Source organism: Thunnus albacares, chromosome 12 (assembly GCF_914725855.1).
Source record: "Thunnus albacares chromosome 12, fThuAlb1.1, whole genome shotgun sequence".
Classification (NCBI taxonomy): Eukaryota; Metazoa; Chordata; class Actinopteri; order Scombriformes; family Scombridae; genus Thunnus; species Thunnus albacares.
The window spans coordinates 3,376,610-3,389,565 of record NC_058117.1 but is presented as its reverse complement, the minus strand read 5'-3'; the positions used below and the strand labels follow the sequence as shown (position 1 = coordinate 3,389,565).

Genomic DNA, 12,956 nt, shown 5'->3' with positions numbered 1-12,956 from the left:
TTCCTCTGGGACTAATGTGTGATGCTGTGTAGTGTGCTTTGCATTTGCAGAATGTGTTCCTTTTTGCAAACTAAACCCTGTAGATGGAAACATCACCATGTAACCTTGCATGATGGTGTGTGTTTGTGTCAGGGACTGAGTTTTGGTTTGGTGCTGCATCATACTCTGTTGTTAAATCACACCTTACAGTGCAGTTCATATATAAATAGCTTCATATATTAAATGAGTAAGTATTGCACGTCTCCACTGTTATGAAGGACTCATCCTGGATGGGGTTACTTTCTATAACTCCTGACAGGATATTGGGGACCCTCATGCACATGCATCACCCCTCTTAAACACTCACCCTGGAGATCAGATACATTTGTATAATTTTTGGTGTCAGTATTGTTTGTTTATATGATTGCTTTACAGTAAAGACATGTGTAGTTAGTTCTCTGTTGCCTTCCATCATTCACTGCACCATACAGAGTCATACACATTTTACAGACCAGACCATTTCTGAAGCATCCTAAGGATGTTAAGTTTTTTTTTTTTTTAGTGTGTCACTTTGTGATGCAGCAGAATATGTAGTTTTCTCCTGATCCATTTCACATGCAGAGTCAACCTGGGGACACTGAAATAAATAAAAGTAACACATATATGGCACTGGTGTTTTTTTTTTCTTCCTGGGATTATTATGATAATGCAAAGTTATGTATCATAATAATTAGAAAGATGGAGTATTCATTTAGTTGCAGTCTGCAGCCCCACTGCTAGATGCCAATAAATCTTACACAGTGGCCCTTTAAACATTGCTTTCATGACTTTGTAAAACAAAATGTAACAAATAAATACATAGATAATATCTGTATATTTATTTATTTGTTTAAAATTATATAGTGTACACATTGTACTGTCTAAGCCTTGTGCTTTGCAGTGCTGAAACAACAGTGGGTGTGTCTTCCCTTCTAGATAATAGATTGGCTGAGATTTAGCCCTTTTTCACCAATACCCGATTGAGCTATTTGAGTCAGTATCAGACCAATATCAGTATAAGATCGGTGCATCCTTATTTTCTGTTGCCATGTTCTAGTATATTTAAATATAAGAAGTGGCACATGACATTTGGAAGTCTAGTAGTCTGCCAAAATTTGTTATAAAGCTCAAACTGAATCTTCTCTACTGTTGGAAATAGGCTTGAAGTTGTCAACTTGTAAAAAGCTGAAACTACAGCACTGTTTAACCAGCTTATTTGCAGTCAGCCTGTGATATAATGTAATTAGCCCGACACTAGCTCAACAAACAACAGCTCCAGCTAATACTAGTGACTTTTTGGGGATTGCTCAGAACAAAGCCAGGCATGGGATTTGTTTCCTGCCTTTTTTGTCGTGGCTAGGTCAAAGCCTCCATCACTGGAATGCACCGATCACAGAGCGCATACCCAGATACTGGCGCCATGACATTGAATCGGCCAGGTCCACATTCAGTCAAGTGCTGCACTAAAGGAGTGGAAGTAGTTGGCTGGTGGGTGGATGTCTGTCATCCATCCATCTGTATGGATAACACATTTTGCTGAGCTGTTTCTCACATTTAGAGGTGTACCTGCTTGCTGCCAGGAGACACGCGTACACAATGATTCCATCATCATGGTCTTAGAGGTCTATCTATGTATATGTGTGTGTGTGTATGTTGAAGAAAGTTCTCCAAAATGAGACATCCTGCAGGTCCTCTCTTTGCTTTTAAATTTGAGTGAGAGTCAGAGGTTGGCATTTAGTGAGCAGTGTCAAAGGTTAGAGAGTGGAATGTCTTCAAAGGTATACAAACCTGTGTGTGTACGCATGAGCTTGCATGCACGTTAAAAGCCCACGGGAGGAGAAGTAGGTAAGTTTGAAGGCGGTGCACAGCAGCCCCTTACATAAGACTCAAGAGGAACTGCTCAGAATGAACAATGTGTACTGAGCGTCACAGAGAAGAGACTGAGCAGAGAGAGTTTTCCATTTGTTTGGAAAAGAAGACTGCGTGTGTGTGTGTGTGTGTGTGCGTGTGTGTGTGAATTAGCTGCTGTGGTCATATGAGCATGGAGCGTGCAGAAGAACCAAGCGGTATGTTATTGCATGGTTTTTATGTTTCTGCAACAACACTTTCGCTGTGTGTGCATGATTGTGGAGGTGTTTGATGGTAATTTCTTTGTGTTAGCTTGAGACGCTCATATTAGTCTGTGCAAATATAAGGTTTGTGGGTGTATACTGAGCAGTAAAGTGGTAGTTTTGTATCAGTGATGTAATTGGTCTTCATGGCAGTAGCTTGTTACTGGGTCCTTTTTGAAAACAAGCTGTCACAAAAATTCACTTTCTCTAGTTTTATTTTGTTTATGTGGTCTTTGCTGTTTACTTGACTTCAGTGCAGGAGAAGAAAGAACAAGAATCTGACTCGGCTCCTTTCTTTTCAGTGTTGCTAATTATTCTAACAATGATCTGAATGTGTGAACCTGAATTTCTGGCTGTCAGACATGTAACGTATTGTCTTTAAGCAGCAATATCAGCCCTTTGGTTTACTTTGTAGCCAGAATAACACTGTTATAACATAGAGACACGGGAGTCAGATCATAACAGAATGATTGCAGTGCTGTACAGTTTGGCCTGACGGTTGTATTTGCTTATCTGTATCTTTTCTATCTTGTGTATCAAACTGAAATGAGACAATGGCATCAGAGTTTTTATTATATCTGTAATTCTGTTCTGTTAAAAGCTGTATACTCTTCTTAAAATCAATCTCAGGGGATTCTCAGGTATTAGTTTTAATTTTACAATCGATTTTTCTCTAAATTTAGGTTTAAGAACAGCTGACTCAGCATGGATGTAGAAAAAAAACTGTCTTTTGGTGGCTGTATTGGTGCGATTTTACTTTTTTACGGGTTGACGCCTGTGTGACTTTTTTTTTTTTTTTTTTTTTGTCGTGTGTCTGTGTGAGTATCTGCTGTAGAGCCCAAAAACAACCCCAACCCCCGCAGCCCCTCCTCTGCTATGTTAATGAGTGAAGCTTTGCAGGGTGGAGAGAGCCTCAGGCCACAGAAACGATCATATAAATTGCTGGCATAGACGAGCTGTGAGGCAGTTTAAAAGGTGGGTGTTGTTTTTAAAGGCCCAGTTTTTATGCAACCATCAATGTGGATGAGTTTTCTCAATACTGAACTGTTCATCAAAACCCATATCTACATCAATACATAACCCATATTACTGATCAGCAACATCAGTAATTATGTTAATGAAGGGAACATGATTGGAAAGCATTTGAGTTGTTTTTACTGCTGACACCATAAAGAAAAAATTTACAATGATATATAGTTGAAAAAGGAGCTGGAAACAGAAAATGCTGTGATGGTTTTTGGATAAATGGTCAATTTTCAAAACTGTTGCCATTAATTTTCTACCGATGGACTAATTGATTAATAAACTAATTGTTTCAGCACTATTAAGCCATGGTTGGCTGTGGATGCTAACCACACAATCATGCAAGGGTAGGAATCATAGTAACTTAACTATGATCACCATACTGCCCTTGATAACATCTTATCTGTGACAACAGAAAGAAACTTTTTTTGGTATGAGAGTATTTACTAGAAGCATTTTCAAGTGATATCAGTTTTTGGCTCACTCTTACTCTTTTGTTCAGTTAAAAAACTAGATACACTATATACTTCCTGGGACTAAAGGGCTAAATCTCTTTACAATGTTTATTTTATCTGTCATCATTTCACATCTGAAGGAATCCCCTTCATCACTAAGATCCCTTTGCAGTGTGTATTTGTTTTCATTTTTTATTGAATCAGATTTATATTAATATAGCCTCACCCTCCACCATCCTCCCTCAACATTTCTGTGACCCAGTGTAACCCCCTGAAAATGACAACAGAATTCAACCCAGGTGTTCACAACAGCAAATCCAGACTGGAGATTAAACCTTTTGTTTTTTAACCTCAGTTAGCAGTTGCAAAATGGACATCAAATATGTGAATTTTCAACTCTTGTGAACTTACAAATCTTTCAGATGAGACAGAGGAATGGGGGGGTGGTAGTGCTTTAAAGCTCGCAGTCAGCCTGGCACTGACGTTGATGGCTGTGTTCTTCTCTCTCTGTGTGTCAGGGCCAGCTGGTCTAACAGCACTATAAATAACTCTCATTTGACCTCCAGTGCCATATCAAGCTCAGAGAGAAAAAAAAAAAAAAAAAGGGACGGAGAGCAAGGATGACTGACAGATGAGCAAGAGAGAGGCAGACAATCAGTAGAGGGAAGAGGGAGGGACAGAAAGAGGGGCAGACAGGCAAAGCTGCTTTTTTTTTTTTTACTGGGACTGCATGGTGTCTTCGTGGGCAGTCAACCCGTCATTCGGTTAGTCGGCAAGCCGGGGCCGCCATTTGGCAGGGATGGGTGATCCAGCAACTCTTGTCGAGTCCGCCACCCCTTCTGTCGTCACGGCCGTCCCCACGGTGATAGCCGGGGAAATGCAGGGTGAGGAAAGCGTCTGTTTTCAAGGAAAGCTGTCTAGAGAGCTGAGAAGGACAAGGCAGTGTGTGTGGAGGTCATTGTGTGGGCCTGTAGCTGCAAGATTAATAGTTGAGTTCAGCAAAAACTTCACTTTTTAGCAGGACTGGCAGCAGGTAGCTTCCTTCAGTTTTCTGGTCCTAGAGCCAAGATATCCACTTGCTGTTAGTGTATTAAGTTTTCTCAGACTTGTTATCTCAGTGATTGTTGTGTCAGTAGTGTATATATGAATCCTGAATTATCACTATACAATATTGGAATCGATTATTACGATATCGGACCACAATATGGAAAGAGTTTCTTTAGTTTGATAACATTTAGGTGAGCCAGGTTATTCAAGTAGTTCAACTTGGAATAGTACCAGTTGTAGATTACTTGTGCCTCCGGCTGTTCAGAGTATCCTTGACCCACATTCATGTCTACTTTTATATGAATCCAAACAAGGCTTAATGCAACCTGCCATATTCCTCCTGCTTCCAGTCTGACCAGTGATACTGATGTTGTCAGCTGGGCTATAGGTAAGATGACAAACAAAAGAATCCCTCAAAGTGTCGGAGACTTGAAGAGGCTTAATTCAGCAGAAGGTTTTAACTACTAAGCAGGAGCAGCTCACTGGAAGTCACATTCTGCTTGTTAGTAGGTTCAGAAGGATTTTCAATTAGTAAATAATTTGAATTCAACCAGATTTTGAGCTCATGACTGTTACTGAAACGTTGGGTATGAATATCTTTGTTATTGTAGTGTTCTTAGCTGTATTGGTATGTCTGTTCAGATTGAGTGTTTGCAAGGAACAAATCTACAGTTTATTTGAGTACTTTGAACTATGCTCTTTAAATGTGGGTGTCAGAGTTTGACCTAGCTCCATGTAGCGGACTTCCAACACCTGTTCATTTTCTCTGCCACTATTTTCTCCCATCGTGCATTGTGGGATGTCATCGGCACCCCCGGAATAGCATCTCACACATTGCTCTTGTGAATGTGGTTTACTTTTTCTGTTTCCATCGCCTCCGCTCCTCTCCCACAGCCACTTCTGGAAGGATTAGTGTATTTGCAGTAGATGACACGTGACTCTTACTGGTTTTTATTTTTTTTTTACAGAATCTGTTGTGAAATTTAAATGTCAAGTATCTTAATATTCCTCTTAAGTTTATATCAAGTCTGTCCACCTGGCACTGAGTTTTTTCCTGTTGTTGGAGTGACCACAGTGTGTGTGAGTGTGTAAAACTGAGATGAAAAATGTTTAGTGACAGCTCGGCAAAAGGAAAACGTCTGGATAGATTTGGGTGATACCATTGCTAATAATTCAGCATGTTTGATTTGTGTGTGTGTGTCTCTGTGGGCTAACCTGACTAGCATGGTTTGGCTAACAACTGCCCCACTGCCAAGGTTTCCAGGTAGACCTCGTAGTGACAAGTCCATTCACAGAAGTTTATTCATTTTTGTCAAAAGGTATTTGTAAGATCCTACAGCTGGAGAGACCTGTTGGGTTTAAAATGTGTTTGGATTGGTTGGTTGGTGCCTCACAGAGCTTGTTGATGAAACTGTTACATCGGCCTCCTGTCCAGCTCTGAATAGCAGACGCATGAATAATACTTCAACTGGGATCAAATCTGCCAGCTTCCTCAAAATGTAACCACTTACTCAGTAGATCTGGTTCTGTGGCATACGATGGTTCACAATGTGTGATGCTGTGTTCACATGGATTCTGGCAGACGGTAGATGAGAGCAGGATGGTAAAATTAGGCCGGTACAGAATACCAGCGACAGTAACAGTAGATGGAGTTGTTAAAATATTTAGATTTTTGCTGTCCTCCGTGATGGAATTTACAACCAGATATTACATAGCTCCCTCCAGCCATTCCGTCGGACTGTTTCCTGTGACGAAGAAAGTGTCAGTCTGCCGTCTGACTGAATCCATGTGAACACAGTATAAAGTATGAGTACCAGTGTCGATGCAGCTGCTGAGACTGATTCTTCCTAAACGTACAGCATGGCCTGATTTTTGAAGGAATGCCTTTAAAGTAAGAAACATGTCAGGTCCTCAGATGATGAAATGACAGTCCTGTCACACTTTGTGTTGCAGACGGTACTAAAACCCAAGCAGCCAGTAAGAATGGGAAGAAGTCAGACTCTGGGTCCAGCGGCAGCGGCAGCTTCTTCACCTGGTTCATCGTCCTGGCCCTGCTGGGTGTCTGGACGTCCGTAGCCGTGGTCTACTTCGACCTGGTCGACTATCAGGGAGTCCTCGGTGAGTACACGATCCAACACACACACATCCATTTGACTTAAAGAGGAGCTTAATGTGTTATTCTGTCTATAGCCTTTCCCCTGCATGCACCTTGCCAGAAAGGTGTGGCGGCAACTGTTATGGCTTTTTTTCCCTTCATCGTGCTTATATACCATCTGTACTAAAACACATCCACCTGCCATCTGTCCCTGAAGTGAACTTCAACCCTGATGAAGAACCAGTCTAACCATGATATTGACCATTGACAGAACACTACTGTCACATCAGCACCTACCTGACATGAGTTTATGCTTCACTCCTCAGTCCTTGTTTGCTTAATCCATTCTGTGTCCCCCACTTTCTTTAAACCGCATACTTTGGAAAATTCAATGCAAACCAGGCACTAAAAAAAGCTTGCAGCTGAGAGGTAGTCAAATAAAGTGAGTGCAAAAACATGAGAGGAATAAGAGCTAATGTACACGATAAAGGGCCTGGCTAAACAGGCTTTTGATGAACTTGAGTATCCTAACATCATAGCTTGCATATCAATCACTTTTGTCAGCTTTGATTCTAAAGTTATGTCTCTTGGTCTGTAGCATGTGGACCATAATTCACACTGCAACTAAGCTAAAGCCTGATCTATATATCTGCTTTACATGTCTGTAATCTCTGATCACATTATACTATCTGTCACTAATCTGCATCCCTAATGGTTCATGTTCAGCATTCCTGTCTGCATAGTATTCTTCTATTAATGTATGAATATGTTCTGTTTTTTTCTTAATGGTGCTATAAATTCAATATTTATGTTTTGTGTTTTGCATGCAGACAAAGCTAAGGGCTTACAAATTAACCTGTCTGAGGCCTTGCAAGGTAAAGATTTTAAGGCATATACAGTATGTCTTTACACCCAATATAACATTTATAGTTTTTGTCTTCTAATTCTCCTGTAATGTTTCCCTCAATCCCTTACACTCTTCTCAGAGCCCTGGATCTAAAAGAGTTCTCCAGCAGTGTCATACTCGCACCACACTACACATACTGTGTCTACAGCTGTACCTGCTCCTTTAGTTGTGCAGTTGAAAAGTCACCATGCAATTGGACAAATTGGACATCATGCACAATATGGACTAATTGTTGTAAAAGTTGAAGAGAAAACATTTTAGCTACTGCCAAACACAGACTTCTGAACAAAAATCTAACCTACATGTAATGACAAACAGTTATTAGAGATTTCAGCTGAAATATTCACAACATGTTAAAGTATTTTTTAAAAAAAACAACAAAATCAGGTGCATGTGCTTAGGCTTAGATTCACTGGTTCTACTAATGAAAGTGTTTGTCACTGTATCACAAAATTGAGGAGAAAATTATACAAAAAATCACAGAAATGTGACACCTTTGTCTTTTAATTTTCAAAAATTCCAGACAAAAAAAATGTCAAGAATTTGAAAATGAAGTGATTGACAGATGTTTAGGATGTTATATTTCAAAATGTCATGACATCATCCTTGTTAAATGAAGTAATCTTCCTTGTTCAGAAACAGAACGTACTGCACAGCTGCTTTAGATCCAGGGTTCTTGACTTACCATCCTCCATCCTAAACCTAGAACACACGTTAGAGCTTCTCCGAGTGTTTTCTTATGCCACTAAAAAAAAAAACTGTTTGGCCAAGCATCCCACAGTGCCATATTGGGATTTGTTTGGTAACAGACATTTCCATTATTAAGTCCCGGACTGTTGCCATTTCCTGTTTTTACCCACCTAGTCTTGTTGTTTCTCATATTCCCCCGTAGAGGAATTCACCAAGCGTTTAGACGATTGTGACTTTTTCCGACCTACCTGTCTAAATAAGGAGAACACAAGACACAAATTATCTTATGTTTATATGAAGGTCATTTTTGCTCAAGCTAACATTTAGCCACTCACCTCCCGTCTCTCATCAAAGAGTGTGTTGTCTCCCACAAGCTCGATGCATTTCTTTAAGTGTCTGTCTGTGTTGAATGATGCATGTAAATCCAAATAGAAGTTATCAATAATATGTCTATGTGTTTCCTGTGAGAACAACCAGTAAGTCTACATGTGTGTTTGTCACTGCTGTAGGTAAACTGGTGGCATACGATACAGATGGCGATGGTGATTTTGATGTCGAGGATGCTAAAGTTCTGCTAGGCAAGTTGATTTATCTCCAACTTACGACTAATATCAGTGTTTATCAGTGTCTTACAGAAATGGAAACAATGGAAATCTATGTGTGAAAGAAGTGAAACACAGTCACCACATTTACTCAGAGTTTGACCATTTCTGCAGGCCACTGATAATGTGTGTTTTTGTGTTTTCTTGATTACATTGAATGGCATTTTGGGTTTCTTTTGCATGACTGACAATCATATAGCTGTTACCATAGAAACAATTTCATCAGCGAGCAGAAGAAAAGCTCCCCGCGAAACACTCACACCACTTAAGACCCTCTGGGAGGTTTTAGTGTGTTTTCTTAACTGGTTTGTAATCTGAAAATAAACCACACGCGTCTATTTGAACGTCCCCACATTAAAAGAGTATTAAGAGTTTTAATTAGTCTAAGATCTCTAAAGCTCCCTGAAGCTTAGGCCTCCAACTAAGAAGGTAGGTGCTGTGTAGTAGCGCTATAATAAACCTCCGAGGTTTGTCAAACAAGTTGTTATTAAAGGATGGAATTAATGAGGTTCACCATTATCAGGGGTTGTTGTAATATTCCTTTTGAAATAATACTAAATTAAAGCAAACGTGGAGTTCAGTTGCCTACAAGCAGACCTCTTACACACACACACACACACATAACTGTACTGATTTTCTATGTAAATGTTCTACATCTCTGTCTTTATATTATTGTATCTATGTTGTAGCAGTAGTTTTTGGACCCTCTCTCTTCTATGTTCGGGACAACAAGGAGCTTAATAAGAAATGTCCCACTTGTCTTTAGTTTTATTCCTCCTGTGAAGTCTGCTGCATGTTGCATGGTTTATACAGGATCAGCTTCTCTTCTTTTTATGATTTTTATCACTCTCAACATATCAAACGGTTAGTTTAACACTAGTTTTGACGTGTTTGACCACAGACGATGCAAATGGCTGAATTCCAACGGGAAGAGTCAATATTTTGAACTTGGCTGGACAAGGTGCTCTGCGTAGTGTCTCAAGGAAGCTTATTTTGCTTTCAGAGGCAGGAATAGGCAACTTTAACTTGTCAGGCAGTGGAATCACACGTTTGTCTTTGTTCACATGGCTCTAGCATAAAGACCCGTGAGGATCAAAAGCAGTTTGTTTTCGTCTGAATCTTTGGATGGCACACTTGTACTGTATGTGAATCAACAGGAAAATCTCCATGCTTTTTTTTTTTTTTTCTTTCTTTCCAGTGTACAAAATACTCAGATTTGCTCTTAGCAGAAGCATTCAATGAGAAGTGTCATTACACTCAGTGATCTTGGCTCATATTTTCCTGCTCTGAAGTACTTACATGGCAGTTTTCTGTTCAGTACCATCAGTTATTATGATGAAGAGTTCATCACTCTTCACCTTCAGCCTTTTTATCTGTCATGTCTCAGTAACCAACCCATTCATTTACTCAAATGACATCTAGTAACAAACTATTAGTAGAACCCTGGCGTTACACTGCATGCTGCCATGCTCTTTACTGTGATCCTATTTTGCACCTCCCTCTCTGTCCTCTTCTTTTCCCCTCTTCTTATTGTACGTGTTTGAGTCTGTCTCTCTTAGACCAATAGCTTTAATGGCTTTATATAGAACTATAGATGCTCAGCAAGACATGTAAGATATACATCTCCCATCAGTATTAAAATGCACATAAATGGTTTAAAATTTTAACTTAAATTTTACTGAAACATTTCCAACACACTCCTAATAGTTCACCATCAACACCATTTTGAAGTATGTGCTGTCTTTCTGTCTCTGAATGTGTGTTTCCCAGCATGTGGCTGTGTCCGCCCACAGTCCAAATGACTTAGGAAGGACACCCTCCCATGTTCATTATGTAATAATTATGATGTTAATAATAACTAAAATTATATAACATTTGTCTTGGTAAACAGAGATGCACTGTATGTAGTCAGATAGGATTTTGTCCCATCTCTAGCTGCATGCTTGGCATGAAGGATTAGAATTCATACGTTATTACATTTTACCTCTTGTCATTCTTTCAGTTCATTGATCTCTTCAACTGTCACTGTATCTACTTTATCACATTATAAGCTTAAAATATCTTTTGAATATCAGAAAAACATGTTTTTTCACATCATTTTCTATAAAGAAGGTAATGTTTCAGTTGTGTACACACACACACACACTCATGCTTCAGTCTGAAAATCAAAAGGAAATGTATTTTGTAATCCTTTAATGCACACATTTAGATAATCCTACAGTATATGGTCAATCAGCCTCACAGGAGAACATAGATTTTGCTGAGCTTGCTCAACGAAGACGTTTTCACTGCAGTTTATCACCAAATGTAATCAGACAAAACACGTGCGACTGTGTGCATATCATGCCGTTTTCAACTTGCAAACATAGTTACAACCCAGCTTTTAGCTTTTCCTCTTTTTTTTCTGTGTCTAACTGCAATGTCTTGAGTCTTAAGGCTGTCTACACATAAGCAGAGCCAGCTGAACCTGATTTCGGGGACGCAGAGACATTTATGCACATAAACAAGAACCCCTGAAGTTCAGCACTGCTGCAAGTTTGAAAGTCATCGCTCTCTCCATTTGAAAATAATATCTCAAATAAGGACACAGAGCGATTTTAGTTGCTGATCATGTGTAGACAGCCCGACTCCAGCAGCTTATGATAGAGCCTGAGTAGATCCCTCGCTGCCTAACCTACGCTCAAAACTTATCTTACCTTCTCCTCTTGTTTCTTTTCCTCCCTCTCTCTCCCACTCTGCTCTTTCATTCTTTCATTACATATTTTTTCTGCGTTTGATCCCACCATCCTTTCTTCCTGCCCTTTTATAAGTTTTTCCACTTTCTGTTCCGTCTCCCTCACTTCCACACGTTGTGCTCCCGATCCCCCCCCTCCATCCACCACCCATGCCTCCACACCTCTTCCCCCTCCTCTTGTTTTGCGTAGGCCTGACCAGTGAGGGCGATGGTCAGGGTGAATCCGAGGTTCTGGATTGGTTAGAAGAAGTGGAGGAGGGCGGCTCTGATTGGTTAAACGGTTTCTTCACTTTCCTGTACGGTCTGATAAACCCCCTGGAGCCCCTGGAAGAGGAGGAGGAAGAGCAGCACGGTGCCTCGGGAAGAGTCGTGGAGGCGCAGGAGGAGGACGAGGATGAGGGAGGGGTCAGAAGAAGAAGAGGAGCAAAAGATGATGGGAGTCAGGGGCAGAAGATCGTCATAGTCGGCCTCCATAACCAATAGCCTCAGGTCGATTATCCTTTTAATGCACTTGTTCTCAGCCGAAGGGCCTCGACTTCCAACAGCCCCAGCTACAGCGCCTGGAAAACTGTTCTGCAGTATTTTCTCTGCTTACGTTTGCAGGTCTGGGTATCTTAAACCAGCCAGCAGCTTTGGATATGAATATTTCCAGTCTAGCCTCTTGCTGTGGGCTCTGTTCAGGTGTGAATGCACACAGAATGCATTGTAAAATAAGGACAATACTTAATACCAGGTGTAAATGCAAAGGTCCCATGATCAGATGTCATTACCCTGATGATGTCTCCAGATACAGACTGCATGTTATTACCAGGCATTGGATTCGTGTAACTGGCACCGAAGGTGTGAAGGATTGCCTTTTTTAGATTCATGAGTATATATTGAGCCACATCCTTCGAGTTCTTGTGTATTCTGCAGGAATCAAGCTTCATATTGTTGTGTTTGTGTGGTTGTCTTATGCCATTCCTCTGCTCAGCAGCAGCAGCAGCAGCAGCAGTGTCTATCTGTTCCATTCTCCTCATTTCCCTTGAAACAGAATAAATACAAACATCTTGCACTCACAGTAGTTGAAGCCTAAAACTTGTTTAAGTCCAAAGTTCAGGTTTGTGACTCCATTTGTAGAATCAGTCCATTGTGGTCATTTCAGTTCGTGCTGTGGGTCAAAGGTGAGGAGTGCAGTGAATGGGTGTGAGTGTTTTTAAGAGTCACAAGTGATGCAGAGGTGAGGCAAGTTTCTTTCATCATGCTTAAATCTGCTAATCGCTGCTGTAAGCACA

At 40.4% G+C, this 12,956-nt stretch overlaps 1 protein-coding gene across 5 annotated transcripts in view; it reads left to right on the top strand.

Annotated features, from left to right (window-relative positions):
* Nucleotides 1-12,956, top strand: part of asph (aspartate beta-hydroxylase) — a 31,039-nt gene that overhangs the window by 2,745 nt on the left and 15,338 nt on the right. Inside the window, exons 1-4 of one of the 5 annotated variants that reach the window (XM_044367040.1) lie at nt 4,214-4,491; nt 6,608-6,772; nt 7,580-7,624; nt 8,856-8,924. In XM_044367040.1, the coding sequence (XP_044222975.1) occupies nt 4,407-4,491; nt 6,608-6,772; nt 7,580-7,624; nt 8,856-8,924 (364 nt within the window). In that variant the 5' untranslated portion in view covers nt 4,214-4,406. Of the gene's footprint in view, nt 1-4,213; nt 4,492-6,607; nt 6,773-7,579; nt 7,625-8,855; nt 8,925-12,956 lie in introns of those variants that run through there. The other 4 variants (XM_044367039.1, XM_044367041.1, XM_044367042.1 and 1 more) reach the window with 4 other exon arrangements.